The following is a 15,552-nucleotide window of genomic DNA, read 5'->3' on the forward strand; positions in this document are numbered from 1 at the left end:
TATGGGAAAATGCTGCTGCTGCTGGAAAACAGATTCCTTTTGGTTAACTGTAAAGTGATATGGCTGAACAGTGTTATTCTGCTGTGAGCTGTGCAAATTATTTAACAGACCTTTTACCACAGCAAAGTACAATGTTTTATAGCACTTTAGGGGCTTGGGTTTTCATTTACATATAGATGGAAGCAGGAAATGTGCAAAGCTTCCGAAGTAATGCTTATGCAGATGAAAGCACTGGTGTTTTAGAAGCAGCTTATGTTTATTGTTTGGAAACCTACAGAATGATTCTCTGCTTTTAGGCTGAAGAAACCCACTTTTGCCATAAGATCCCTACAAGCAGCTGACTTAAATGGATCCCAATCTAATAACTCCACCTCTGATTTTGGCCTTTGATATAAAGCCTTCAGTTAGCGAGATTTTGAGGGGCTGAACCTTTGGAGGAGGTGGAGGCTACAGATATTATCGTTGTTTATACCTTGTTTTGTCTCATTTGCTGCAATAAAAGCTGTGTGAGAGGCTGAGGTTGCTTTTAAAAAGCCAGAGATTGTGCTGAAAGATAGACAGCATCCTCTAAATGAATAGGTTTTTCTTGTCAATGTGAGCAACTTGTAGTTCATTTTGGATGAAATTTTAATGATATAGTCCTAACTTAATCAACTAATAATAGAACATTGGTAGAACCAGTTCTTTAATCAACAAGATCCTTTGACTTCCATTGTAAAATACATTATGCTTTGAATATTGAATATGCAAATACTCAACCTCCCACTCGAGCTATTTTCAAGACCTTAAAAGTAGCTCTAGAAGTGAAGAGAATAATAGTTGGCTTTTCATCCTGAGCTAAACCATTGAGATTTGATAGCTGAATGTGGTCACGTCTTAAGTAAGTTTAATCTTTTACATCATTCTTTACTATATTCCACTGGTCAAATGAAATGTCTCAGGAACTACTCGATCAAGACTGTGCTTCACTTGAGTTTTCCTCAGTTAGTTGGAGATGTTCTACTTATACTTTTGTACTCTTGAAAATCACAGAAAACTTGGTATTGTCTAAGCAATTAATAAAGAAGTGTCTTTTGTGTTAACTAAGAGGATATGAAACAGAATTGCTATGAAAAAGACTTAATTCTGGTAATACTCTATTCAGGGTACCAATCATCTAACAGAGCCAGGCTGACAGTAACAGGGCTGCCTCCACTGTGCAGTGCTGTGGCTTCGGTGACCTTGTCTACCCTTGTCCTAGGTTGTACACACAATGTAAACCGGTGTTCCAAAGCCACGCATAGTCCAATCTGCATAGAGCACATTGAGTAATTTGTGGGTTTGTTCTTTCACCAAAAACGTTTATAGCTTTTGGCTTTAAAAATAGTTCTGGAGCATAGCAAGAGAGAAGCAGCTTTGGCCTAGATATCGCACAGGATGGCAGATGAACAGGGTTGATTTCATTTTGGGCATTGTGCCCAGGACACTTTTTATAGAACATACAGTTACTCTGGGGGTTCTTGGGCTGTGGTCACACCGGTTTGTTGGATTTAGTCTTTGGAAAGGAGAGGCATCATTTTGCACAAAGAAAAGATATACATTTCAAACCCCAAGTCCTTTATGTTTGTGTTTTAAACTTGTATCAGTGGTAGAGGGAGTCCTGTTCTCTCTGTAGGGCCACCTGTTCTATGCTCACACTGCACACATGGAACCCCTCCTCATCGAGGAACTTTCTGAAACCTTTGCTTACATCATTGACTTTAATCAGTTTATTTACTTTCTACCTCTGGATTTAAATGCAGTTTTTAGTTGTGACTATCATTTGTCTCGTAGCTCTCACATAACATAGAAGAGCTAAGCCTGTCTGACAGATGGAAAACATTAAGGCAAAGAAAAATACTGCATGTTTGTTTCAACACCTGATATTTCATAGGTGTTAGAACTGGAGCACACACGATTCAGGTGTAAATTAGCTAAGGTGTTGACCTGTAAGGCTGTTTTACTTGTTCTTTAATAAAAATCTAAATTCTCCATGACTTTTTGAGTGACATGGACAGTGCATTTCACTGCTTCTGTGCAAGGACTCTGCTTTTCTTTTCCTGTTTTGAAAAACTCAGCCAACCATATCATTTAGGTCTGCAAGAGTCAAGGAAAGAGAGCAACAAATTCTGACTATTGAGAACTGCCACTTAAAGGTTGTCCTTTCCCAGGCCCTCTTCCAATTTTTCTGCACTTTCTTATCATGTTTCTCGGTCTGCAGAGCATTTTGGGGCTGTGTGCTGCTGATCTGGTGCTCTGGTACCACTGCAAATTACTATTACATCAACTTCTTCATTATCTGTGATTCTCACAACATTCTGCAAAGAGTAATTACTTTTCCAACTGTCAAACTGTGATGAGTGGAACAGAGGGCTCTCACTATTGCAAATGGGTGAGCTGAGATGCAGAAAGCAATAGAGCTGGTTTTGTTCATCTCCCTCAGTGAGCAAATGCAGAGCTGAAAATAAACGGACCCTGGGAATCCTGAATTCCAGTCTCTGTTCTAAACACTTCAATATGCAGTCCAGATAGGATAATTCTATTTTAGATAGCAACAGTTTGTGATAAGGCTCTGTTTTGCTTTAAGTTAAATGATATTTCTGTCTCTCTCTTCCCAGTTGAAACATTATGTTAATAAGCTCCGGAGCAAGAACACATTTTATAAGAAGAAAAGACTGGAAGTAGCAGAAATTACAGCTGAGTATGGTATCCTCCAGAGGACAGAAGAACTTCTCAAACAGCGCCACGAGGCTATTCAGCAGCAGTTGGTAATACAGGCATTTACTGCTCCCACAGTCCAACACCCTTCCTTCCCTGGGAACAGCTCTCTAATAACATGGATGTTGTTTTGTTAGATTCTAATGGGTATCGTCCTCAGGTCTCCTGCTGGCATTAGTAAAAGAGTCATTGGGGTATAAAGTTTATTTCTGTCTGTTGACTATGTGAAGCTGCTGTACTTTATGTTCAGCAACTGTTTCTTACAGGCAGTCACGACTGTCCTGCAGTTTCTTTTTAGACCGAGGGGCTTGACCCTGCTTTTTAAAGTCAATGGTAGATCTTCACTAACGCCAGTTAGAGCAAGGCTTGGATTCTTAAATTAGTTCCTGGAATCCACATACATAGTAAGGGCTTTGAAAATTACCAGCAGGAAATAGGATTCAAGTTACTGCTGCAAAATATATTGGAATAGTGTTTTAAAAACAGAGCCAGCAGGAAGGAAACATTCTAACCCCAAAATATTCAGAAGAAAATGCATTTCACAGTCAGTGAAAAATGTAAAACTGGACTTTTCTAGCCAGAACAGCAGGAGAAGGATTTCTGCTATGCACAACTGGAAGCATTCAAGGAATAAACATGCATCCCAAATGCAATGCCACTGCTGTAGTGTTTTCTTCCAATACCGGTATTCTTATTATCAAACACTTTGGTTTTATTTATCTTCTGTCCTGTTTGTTATCTGTACATATTTTGCATGTTGAAACATAAAAGTATTTGCCTTATTAAAAGAAAATGGAAAGCATGAAAATACATGGGCTAGGCTCTGGAGAGATACTTGCAGAGATGCAGCGGATGATGTCATGCTATTTCAATAGCTTTCACTGTTTGGTTAAAACTAAGACCAGAACTGCTACCTGGGTAGAAAGAAGCCCCATCTGCTGTAGGACCAGAGCTTGTTCTCATGATTGCTGCTCACTAGAAGAAAGGGGAATAAACACTGATGAAGTATTTGTTAGCAGCAGGATCACTAGTGCACAAGGGTCATCTCATAGGCAAAACACAGCAGAGGCAAAGCCTTTATCTGAAGTGGCTGCATGTGCTCACCAGTATGTTCTCATTCAGGTCTGACCTTTCCTAAACTACCTGTTAGTAAAACTACAGAGCCTTGACTCCATAAAGTTCTGCCCACCAGATGACTAGTGTGCACTCTTTCCCCATAGAATCAAATCTTCTTCTAGCCCTGGGCATAACACCTTGTCAAATTACCCACTGCTATTAAAGTCTGAAAAGAGACAAATCTTTTCTTAAACAGATGGTTGTAAAAGGTTTTTGAGGATAATGGACTTGGAGTTCAGAGAGATATGGCACTTTTTAGAAGGCATGTTTTGCTTTTTAACAAATTGTGGATGCATAAATCAACACTTCACTTTCAGATTGCAGAAAATAATGAGCAAGCATCGCTAAAGAGCATTACATCAACATATAATTAAATGTAAAGCTTGGGTGATGCAGTGCTAGACTTTGCTAGTAAGTTGGTATTAGTGTTACTGTAATGAGTGTTAACTGTAATGAGTAATTAGTTTTGCTTGACAGTTGTTTAAAAAACAATTAGCTACATCTTCAGATTTAACAGCTGCATTTTACACACTGAGCTTCAGAGCCTGACTTAAAGCCCACTTGACCTTGTGGAAACTTCCTGTTCATTTCATTGGGCATTGGATGACCAAATAGTGTTAGGACAGTTGTTATTATGCTGCTGTACAGGCACTAGATAGAGTGAGGTTTTCCTGGCAGTTAGATTATTCATCACTTTTAAACTGACAACAGTACTTCCCTTTTCCCATTTCTTACAGTATTTTGGCTTTCTGAAGGAATTTGTCATATTACTCGATGGACTCACATTCTGTGTTTACTTTTTGTGTCTGCAGCAAGCTATTGAAGACAAGAAAGGCATTTCTGGATATAGTTACAAGCAGGAGGAGCTGGAAAGAGTATCGGCAGTAAAAAGTGAAATAGATGAAATGAAAGGCCAGACACTAGATAACATGTCTGAAATGGTGAGTTTTGACTTAAGCTATTGTATTTCCTCAATGTGGGTGTCTGGTTCCTTGGCATATAAACATATAAACCCAAGTTTAAGAGCTAAATCTGTTGGGTTTTATTCTGTAGGCCAATTTCCAATTGCCCTTAGTTCTGTCATGTTTTAATTTAACTTCCCACATAGCCATAGAAGCAAGACAGGACTGGAATTTCTAATGTGAAAATATGGCAAAAGAGCAAAAAGCAAAATGATACTCTTTGAAATCATTAGGGTGCTTTTAAAATGAAGTGGAGTAATTAAAACAGAATGATTCTTAAAGAGAAAGCTGGATCAAATTTGAATCTTCAGTATAAATCATTTAAAGTGATTCTGGTTTAGCATTTTCAAAGTTTATTTAACCTATGCAGAGCCTTTTTTGTTTGTTTTCTTAAGGATTTTTTCCTTTCTCTTCATCCACCTCTATGCAACGTCTTCATCTTCCCCTACTCCTTAAGGTCTCCAGGTGTCTGGCACATAGGATGTCTCCTATGTGATGGTTTCTCTATGATGTTCTCACTTGAAACAATGGGAGCAGAATTCCTTGTCTGTGGTAATGACCCTGCTGCAAGATGGGCTCCCCCCTTTGTTAATTAGGCCTGAACTTCTATATAATTCCGGCTTCATCACGCATTTTTCTCTATATATTTTGGGTTACTTCTCTTTCTTTTCACATTCCTTATTATATAAAAGTACTATTGTATATTGTTACTGTATTTTATTGTTATTGTATATTATTGTCACTCTCAGGTTAGAAACCTGAATAGCATGGTGTCAGAGAAGAAGGCAAGCCTAGCTCCTGTCATCAAAGAACTGAGGCAGTTGCGTCAAAAATGCCAGGTTAGTAGAAGCACTTCTCTCACACTATGTAAATAAAATCAGAATCCCAAATGAGTCTCATTTCTGGATCTCTGTAGTGCTGTACAAGAACATAACTCCAAAGACAAGCTGGAAATAGCAGAATGGGTTAGCCATGATTTGCAATAGGTGACATGCTAAAGACTGGGATTCATAAAAGCTGACAGTGCAGACACAAAATCAGGCTGAAGATTTTGTCCCTTAGAGCAACTCAAACCACTGCACCAGGAGAACATCTTAAAATTGGGGTTCAAAACTATAGCAAAGTGAGTTTTTCAACTTGTTTCAAAGCTTTTTCTGCATCTCTGAGCTAATGATCTCAACTAATGCTCCCCTTTTGAAACTGATGCAAATCTCTCATCCAGATAGTTGAAGTCATTGATCTAAGTCCTTTATTAGTCTGCGGGAGCAACAGATTTATCCATTTGTTTTCAAAGTTTTAGAGAGCTGAAAGATCAGAAGTCATTCAGGTCCACAGCTGCTGTAAGTTGGCTCCTTGCTGTAGAATAGAGCAATCCAGTTCTGTCAACTGAATTCCCAGAAGAATTCCTTTTAATGGTTCTATGAAAAGTGTCAGCAAATGAAATCCACTGCAGGATTGTTGTGTACAACTGGAAAGGTGGCTTTTCATGGGTAGCAAATACACTAATCCTTTCTTAATCTCTATTTTTATGATTATTTTTCATTTCTTCTTGCAAACACTGCTTACTAACCTAGCACATCAAAGTTATGGCTGTGAAGAGGAGATGTGCCCTGTTGTGGTATGTTCAGCAGAGCTTCCAGCATGCATGTGGAGCCTTGTGGCTTCCCCCTGTGGAATAACACCCATGTGCCTGGTGGGTTTATGTGTCTGCCAGTGTGCCAGCCGCTGAGGATGATGTGTGAGACTGAGAGCAGCTCTGTCTGCCTGAATGTCACATGTCAGTCACTTCAAGAGTTCTTTTATGTCTCCTTTTGCCCTTTTTACATAAGGAATTAACTCAAGAATGTGATGAGAAGAAAATGCAATACAACAGCTGTGCAGCAGGGTTAGAGAGCAATCGCTCTGCACTGGAACAGGTAAGGAGGTGGCTCGCTTATGCATGTTCATAAACACTGTGCAACCTGTTCTTTTCTGTGTTACAATATTTTCCCTGCTTCCCTCTGGACATGGGAAGCACAAATCATCTTGGGTGGAAATGAGTCAGTGGTGATCCAAAGCCACACAAATCATGCCTGAAGCTGCTGTGGACTGGCTACAGTCTCATACGTCTCCAGCAGCCAATGAACCTGGTGGTACTTAAGTCCATCCACCAACATCCAGCTTTGATTAGCAAGGTGCATCTCCCAGAAATCCTGCTGGCCTAAATACAACCTGTTGGGAAAGAATTTCACCATAGAATACTTGTGCTGTAGCACTTTAAGGAAGGGAGGCACTTAAACCAGTGAAGCCCTTTAATGTGGGGACACTGTTCATATGTTCATACGAATCTGGTTTACCTCACTAGATCACCTCCTGTGAATTGAGCCTGGTCTTGATTTTTCAAGACCTTGCCCACATATGGAATAGGGGTTGTAATAAAAAAGGCATACATTGAAAGTGGGTGGACATCTAGGTAATGCTTTTCCTGCACTAAAGTACCTTTGTATGGCTTAATCCAACAAAATAAAAGAATCCACAGATGAACCTGCTATGAAGCAGACCTTCCATAAGGACTATTTTACAATAGCAATCAAGGCTGTTTTTCTTGGCACACAAATCTTAGTCATTTTCTAACACATGATGACAATCACATCCCCTGATTAAGCTGGACGTGAGTAGTGCAAGCAAACTCTTGCAGCTGAACAGCAGAGTCCCATTTTCCAGCTCATGATCTGAAAGTCAGCTTTGGAATTGATAAAGTGTGTGACCTGGGGTACAAGAATTCCCTTTGAATTACTGGGGTGGTTTTGTGTAGACCATTTAGAGATAGGACTAACCCACTGTCTCTATACTCCTCAGTGTAATTACTGATTGCTAATTAGCATACTATTAACATATCTGTAGCTTCTAACATACATTTTGCAGATGGGTACCAGGAAATGCTTATACACAACTGTATTTAGCACTTACGATGTGCTTATAGGAACAAGAGTCTTGGCAGCACTTGAGGTGTCTGCTGGAAGTCAGTCATATTAATAAACAGCCATTAACAATCATTTAGCATCTCTAAGTGTGACCAAAACTGCAAATGTGTTGCCTTTCACTGTAAAGGGACTTTTGGAAAGCTTGAATTATATAAGCATCTGAGAAATTATTCAGTATTCTTCCTGTTTCTGCCCAGTCTCTCCTAGTTTATAGAGCAACACAGGGCATCTCCTGTGGACTTCAGTTTTGATGTGCTCTGAAATCTTATTCTTGTACCACAGGAAGTGAAAGGACTTCTTGAGGAGTGTGTTCAGGAAGAAAGCAACTACCATTACATTAACTGCATGAAAAGGGTAAGATTACAAGAGGGTCCAAATTGTTCATTGTAAAGTGAAATAACAATTATTATATATATATATATTTAATTACCTCTTTCTTTCTAGAATCTAGAAGTACAGCTGCAGCGTGCTAAAGAAGAAATGAAGGCATATGTCTCCTCAGACCCACAGGAGAGGCGAAAGGCCCTTCGGTAAGTGCATGAATGCCCTTCCTTTGTGTTAACTCGAAGGATATTCATAAGCTAAGGTTGAAGTTTGGAATTTTCTCACTGGCATTTGAACTGGAGGAGTTCACCTGATAAATTTAGAAACACTATAATAATCTAAAAATAAGCATCTTGAATTCCAGTATATACTGCTGTAAACCTAAGAGTTCTCCCAGGCATACCAAAAGATTTTCCCTTCCTGCTGGAGATTATAGGCCCTAGATAGTGGTTTTAACTTGCAGCCTCTGTTGGCACAAGCTCAGAGAAGCCCTGCAGGAAGTGTGGCTCTACCACACATAATGCCTCTGCCAGGTTTCCCCCTGCAAGACTCCAGCATGCAGGAGTAGGTCTATCACCTCTTGGAGAGCCACTACCTGCTCCCCTCAGGTTCTGGCCATTACTTGCAAATCTTCTCCTTGTCTTTTCAGTATAAGAGCTGTCACCAGCACTGGTACAGGAGTGCAGGACTGTGTATGTACATCATAAATGCATTTTGGTTTGCTCCTATTTGTAGTTCCGACTGGAAGTAGAATGAATACTGTACTGCATTGTCACACTCACCTTCATCTTTGCATTCAATTAAATTTACTCCATCGAAGACACTTGCTCCATCCTTTTCAGGACCCCTTTTCCTTGCCTGGTAGGGAGAGAAGCACAAAAGGTTATGAACTGAATAGCTTATTTTTTTTTTCCATGTCATTTTCTATTTTAAATGATGCAGTCCTGCCAAAGATTGAAATGGTTCTGGATTCATTATCTGTGCTAAGAAGTCTAAATGTTACCATGTCATATAGATGGTTTTTTACTCTATACTGAATGCTAAATATGTTTGTTCAGTCCAGAGGGGACATCAGCTCTGCCTCATTCCCCTCCATCTCACAGTGTGCATCAACCAGCGTTCCTACAGTTTGCTTTATCATTTAGGCTTGAAACAGCCACAGCAATATAATCCCTTGGTGAAGGCCTCTTCTTAGATTTCTGCATATGTATGTCAGTGATGGGACAGATTGCTGCTTGGGATCTGTGTCATCTGTCATGGCTGTGGCTCCTGCACAGCCTTCTGTACAGTGTGCCAAAATGCTGCACAAAATTGTCCCATTCACAAAACAAGATAAAAACATGACTGAGTGCAAAGCAAAGAGAGAACTGCTCCATTAGGTAATTGAGAGTTATTCTGCACTGCATTGGAAAGCTTCAGCCTTGCCAGTGTGCTGACATCACAACAGGAAGAGAGAACCAGCAGTTGTCTGCCACTTCTCCAAAGAGATGGAAGAATAAATTACTGTGTTGAACTGAATGAGAAATTCCAGGGATTCCCTCAGGAAGACATGAGGTCTTTCTCCATCAGATCCTTCATTAACTATATGTTGTCCTTATGCATCTTGCACTGGCTCCAGTGGAGCTGTATCTCATCACAGAATCCCAGACTGGTTTGGGTTGGAAGGGTCCTTAAAGCTCATCCTGCTCCAACCCCTTCCACTGGAGCAGCTTGCTCCAAGTCCCTGTGTCCAGCCTGGCCTTGAGCACTGCCAAGGATGGGGCTGCCACAGCTTCTGTTGTGGGGTCCACAATCTCCTGCTGCTCTAGAATATGAGGCAGAGACCTCAAGGAAGTAAAGGATTAGTTTAATATCCATCACAGAGACCTTCCCCAAGGATCTGAGGTGTGGAAATGTTTAAATATGACAGTAAACAATGCAGGAAAAATAAGAGTAAGAAAAGAATCAGAACTACTGATGTTAAGGTAGGAGGAGATAGAATGTGAATGGAGCCTAAGAAGCCTCTTCTTCTATCTCACAAAGTAATGGAAGGCTGTAGGAAATAAAGATTTATCTCATGAAAGACGATGAAACAGCAAAAATAAGCAGAAGTATGAAAAGAGAAGTGATTGTGAGAAAAATCTTAGTGATGAGTGAATATCCATCAGGATGAAAAGCAGCTCGGCTCAGCCAAACGGCTGAGAGGAAATGCAGGTCCAGCCTTTTATGGCCTTGTGGGTAAAGGGAGGTTCTGCACTTGTGCACAGACACTACGTAAGAAATGCTCTGACTCTGGTGCTTGTGGAGTGACCATCCCCAGTGTGAGCTCTCACCCAGAAGAGCCATGGAAGCCTAATGCTGGATCTAAGCGTGAGTCCAGCTCTGTCATTCCAGGTATGGTGAGGAGAATGTGAGTGGAGCATTACCACTGTCCCTGTGTCCCTGGGGAAACCATCCTCACACAGTGACTATGCACATTTCTGACCTTCTGTAGGAGGTCACAGACCCGTCACATTTAAACAACTCACAATGAAGTTCAATGCAGCAATTTGCAGCATGTCAAATAAGACGATAAGATTTTTTCTAGACATCCTTTTACAATGTGAGTGTATTTTCAGCAGACACTGGAATGTAAACGGAGTAAAAATGAACCAGAAATAGAACAGCACTTTCCTAACAATGTATTGAACAAAAAATGTCTTAATTCAGACCCCCTTTATTGAACATAAACTCTCTGTCTGGTGGAGTCACTTTTTAGGAATGTGAAAAGTTAATTTTCCTCTCTAAAAATAGAAAGTTGTGTCTTTGTTGATGAAGTTATTAAGTTGCATTCTTTCCAGTCATCATTATAAATAGTAAAGAAAAACTTAGGAGGAAAGACATCCAATCTTCTGATGATTACTTTGAAAACTCTGATTAAAAAAACCCATAACAACTGTGTTCTTGAGGCCAAATGCGTGTGAACATCTGCTGTGTGCCAGTGGAATTAAGGTGCAGTGTGGCTTTCCATCTCTGCTTTGGTGAGGGCTGGAAGGGATCAGCTGAGCAGCCTCAGGACACTGATTTGTTCTGGTTAGAGCTGTCTGAGAGGGAGAGATCATAAAGTGATCCAGCTTCATTCCTTGCACATCCATTCTGCAGGGAGCATGGCAGGCAAGGCCAGGGCTCCAGTCAGGAGCCTGGAGTACTGAACAGAATGGAAGGAACAGAAGAAACACGATGCTTTGGTTCTGCTTGGCTGCTCACCACACTCTAGCAAACTTCCCAGTCTGGTGTCATGAAGACTGAGTTTGCTTTCTGGAAATTAGGATTAGGCAAAGCTCTTCTTCCCTGAGCAATGTGGAAGGCTCTTCAGATGAGCTGGGTTAGTTTTCACTCTGCTAGCAAGCTCTCAGCCAGTCAGGCTACCTGTTACCCACCACATATAACACCTGAGCTTTTTATTTCAGGTGAATCAGTGAATTTTATTGTCACATTTTAAAATAAGCGTGTAGCAATGTACCTGAATCCTGCTGCTATGGTTTACATAATATGTTGCCAGGTTTCATGTATCAAGTTTGCCTGTGTCAAAGTGATCCAGCCACTTGTTACAGACAAAGGTGTTCAGCCAAGATATGTAATAATGAATGTCAACAGTTATGTTTCTAAGCCTATATTTAGGCACCTAAATGTGATGGCTGCTCTCTGTAAGTGAGGAATGTGCAGCAGGTCCATCGCACCCCACACCTGGGGTGAAATGCTTTTCCCCTTCATTCCTGTATTTCCCCACTCATTCCAATGCTACATTCACAGCAATTAAAGGCTGTGAACTTGTAAATTGACACATGTACAAGCGAGGCCACTGGCTGACCTCCAAATATCACTGGGATAAATGCACTATCAGAAAGGGATCAAGTACATCTTATCTGAATGATCTTGCTGTTTTCTTCAAGCTGGAAGGATAAAACTATATACCTACATCTCATATATCAGCAATCATAGAATGGTTTGCACCTGCTATAAGGTCTCCCCAGATCATCCCTGCTTCAAAAATGTGAGAGATCTTCTCCAGTATCACTTACCCCAAACACACAAGTGGGAGAATCAGAGATCGGATCCTGATGCCAGGGGATTGATATGTTGTCCAAAGACAAAAACGTTTCTTCATGACTCCTCTCTCATTTATGAACCTCCCAATACTTCTATCATTTTCCATGCCTGCATCACTATTCTGTCCTATTACACAGAACCAAAGAAAATCATAATCAAATTATCTTTCCTCTAGGGAACAGTATACACGAATGATCCTGGAACAAGAAAACCTTGGGAAGGTAAGAATGAGGTTTTTACCTTGTAACAACATTGTGCAGTGTATATTTTTGTGGGGCTTATTCCCAAAGGCTGTGGTCAGTCTTTTATAAAAAGCATGTTGCAGCCTACAAAGAAATTCCATTACTGCTGGCATTGGTAACTAATACCCTGAAAAGAGATCATGCTCAGGGCTTGATTTCCTGCAGAGTGTAGCATGAGCCACTTGCAAAAGATAGTCAAACAGCTTAATGTGACAGCACATTCCCTGAAAACCATTTGGATAAGAAACTGAAACAGAGGTATAACGAACTGTGCCAGCTCAGATTTTATGTTGTATATAAAGCAACCTGTTGAAGACAATAAATTTCAAGCCTGTCAGCTTGATCATGGTTATTAAAGGCCAAGGGATCATCAACACAGCAGTGTTAAACAAAAGCAGTTGTCCCTTTTTAATCCTGCGTGAAGCTCGGATGAGCATGGATGAGGTTAGGCTTTCCAGCTCACACCAGACAGCTTTCTTTTATTAGTTTCCTTTTTCTGAGTCAGCCTGTGAGCAATTTGTACAGGTTTGAGCTGCCACTGTTAATAATCAATAGTGGGTTTAATTGTAAAGCATTGATTTTGTTTGTATAATGTCATGATACTGGAGAAGAGAAGGTTCAGGAGACATTAGAATCACAGAAAGGGTTGGAAAGGACCTTAAGATCATCTAGTTCCAACCCCCTGCCATGGGGCAGAAGCTGTTCCCTGTGAGGGTGCTGAGACGCTGGCACAGGGTGCCCAGAGAAGCTGTGGCTGCCCCATCCCTGGCAGTGCTCAAGGCCAGGTTGGACACAGGGGCTTGGAGCAGCTGCTCCAGTGGAAGGGGTCCTTGCCCGGGGCAGGGGTTGGAGCTGGAGGAGCTTTAAGGTCCCTTCCAACACGAACCATTCCATCATTTTATGATATGAATCCATTGCAGGCTGCAGCTGCAGTGCAAGAGCTCTGTATGGAAATGGGCTCAGATTTTAGCATAACTTCTCAGATAGAGAAGACAATTATTTAGTTTAAAACCACTGAAATACTTGTCAATGTGCACAAAGATCCAAGTCCCAGGTGTTGATGCATTTATCACTTGCAGAGAGTGTCAACAACACGAACAAAATGATATTTCAGTAGCATATCAAAATGTTTGTCACTCCAAGGTGCCTTTGTGAGCGGCTCCTGTGGCACAAAACCAGCCCAGAAACTGATAGTTTTGTCTCTTTAACAGAAATTACGAGAGAAGCAGAAAGTTGTCCGTGAAAATCACGCTGCAAACATGAAGCAAATGAAGATGTGGCAGGATTTTGAGCAGTTAATGCTATGTAAGAAGGAATGTTTTCTGAAACAACAAAACCAAACAGCCATTGGTCAAGTCATCCAGGAAGGGGGTAAAGACAGGCTTGTATTATGAACTCCTGATACTGACATCAACTGGGAGGACATTGCATTGGCTTCTTAAAGGTAAACCCTCAGTAAATGCTGTTGCTTTCATCGTTTCTGCAATTTGCTGTATGTTGTTTGGGTTTGGTGGATAAACGAGAGCTGCTCAGCACTCAAGGAAGCTTTTCCTCCACTGTTTAAGAGAGAACATAATGTGGTTAGGAAGATCTGCTGTGAGAGCTGCTCCAGGGTGAACCTCATTGTAAATCTTTGGTTTATGAGGCTGGGAATGGCATGCATCTGCAGAGAGATCAAAGGAGAAGAAATCCTTCTCCAGGGTCACAGAACACTTCCCTAATTGCTCTGCTCCTTACTCTGTATCACTAAGGTTATGTTTTTGCAAGGCCTGGGACCTGATATTGTGTAACTGTGGACCTCCTGGCTTGGCCTTCTCCTTCCCTATTGTCTTTATTCACCTAGTGTGACTGGTGAGAATGGAGCCCCATTGGCTCTGAGCTGCCCAGACCTCGCTGGCACACTCCTCATCATACTTTCCTTGCACGGCTGAGTTCAGGTGATTGTGCTTCCAGGAGACAGTTCATTGCTACAGCGTCAGGAGCAGGCTCTGAGAACAATTACTTGGAGTCTGAGCTTTTTTCCATTATCTTTGGTGGTTGTTTTTGACAAATGTATTTCTCTTGCACATTCACCTTCTGCTTTTTCTGAGTTGTCCTTGTGAAAATGTGAACGGTGGTTGACTAAAAGCTTTCTCCACTGAGGACATTTGGAGCTGTTCTGTCAGTGCAGGGTGGTTCCAAATTGCTTACACCACCCAGAGAGGGTTATTGGTGGATGTAAGTTCAGCACACAGGCTCCTGTGTGTGTCAGGGTGTGCAGAGCAGGTACTGAGGGAGGGTTGTGTCCCCCTTGGCTTTCACCTGTGAGCCACAGGCAACTGTCACTGCCCTTCATGTTGCCTCATGAGACCCAGAGCTGACCCAGGGTAAGAGGAATGTGGGTGAGGCTTGAAACTGTCCCTCACGCTTCAGCATTTCGGGTGAGAGCCTCTCAGCCACAGCCAGAGACTGGAAGCAGAGGCAGAGTGGTAAGTCTGCAGGCCCAGACCTGTGGCTGTTCTTCCCTAGCCTCTTGGCTTATTGAATTTCCTGATAGGTTTGGGTTTGGTTTGTTTGGTGGTTGGGGTTGTTCTTTGTTTTTCCTGCCTGAAGCAGAATGACTTATCAGGACCTAAACAACAATTCTTCTTTCTTTGCTACCCAACTACGAGATCTGCTGTTTTCTACATCAAGAAGAGAGGATGGTGGTTATGTAGGTCCTGGTTTGGCTTTGCATTCAATGTATTTGTTAACAGAACTAAAATAAAACCTGATGACTACATTTTGACTGCATGGTATTCTTTTTTTCCTACACTTCCTAGGTGAAAGAAGGTAAATTGTCAGTGACAAGAGCCTTGCAGGGCCACAGGAAAAAGGTCTGAATGGGTCATTTAATGAAATTTAATCTGGCTGCCACCAAAGGGCTCAGAACCGCAGGGTATGTGTAAGGAATGGGTCTCAGATCTACAGATTTCCAGGACATCCTCATGTAAGCCCTCCCACACTGCTGAATAGCTGAAGATAGTCTTTCTCAACAGCTGCCCTGAGCTCTCCCAGGACAAGGAGAAGCTGTAGCTTTCCCCTAGGCACACTTCTAGTGAGAGTGGAAGGAAAGCTGTTGTGCAGGACATGGGCACAGGTGAAGTTGGCCAGGGCGAGGGC

The 15,552-nt window shown here is 41.5% G+C and overlaps 1 protein-coding gene across 1 annotated transcript in view; it reads left to right on the forward strand.

Moving 5' to 3' along the window:
- Positions 1-15,172, forward strand: part of IFT81 (intraflagellar transport 81) — a 40,976-nt gene extending 25,804 nt beyond the window's left edge. Inside the window, exons 11-18 of the mRNA XM_031045532.2 lie at positions 2,637-2,786; positions 4,665-4,793; positions 5,564-5,653; positions 6,644-6,730; positions 8,060-8,131; positions 8,222-8,307; positions 12,345-12,390; positions 13,623-15,172. Coding sequence (XP_030901392.1) covers positions 2,637-2,786; positions 4,665-4,793; positions 5,564-5,653; positions 6,644-6,730; positions 8,060-8,131; positions 8,222-8,307; positions 12,345-12,390; positions 13,623-13,805 — 843 coding nt within the window. The 3' untranslated portion in view covers positions 13,806-15,172. The remainder of the gene's footprint in view (positions 1-2,636; positions 2,787-4,664; positions 4,794-5,563; positions 5,654-6,643; positions 6,731-8,059; positions 8,132-8,221; positions 8,308-12,344; positions 12,391-13,622) is intronic.
- The last annotated feature ends 380 nt before the right edge of the window (positions 15,173-15,552 follow it).

The sequence above is a fragment of the Melopsittacus undulatus genome, chromosome 12, assembly GCF_012275295.1.
Source record: "Melopsittacus undulatus isolate bMelUnd1 chromosome 12, bMelUnd1.mat.Z, whole genome shotgun sequence".
NCBI classification, from domain to species: Eukaryota; Metazoa; Chordata; class Aves; order Psittaciformes; family Psittaculidae; genus Melopsittacus; species Melopsittacus undulatus.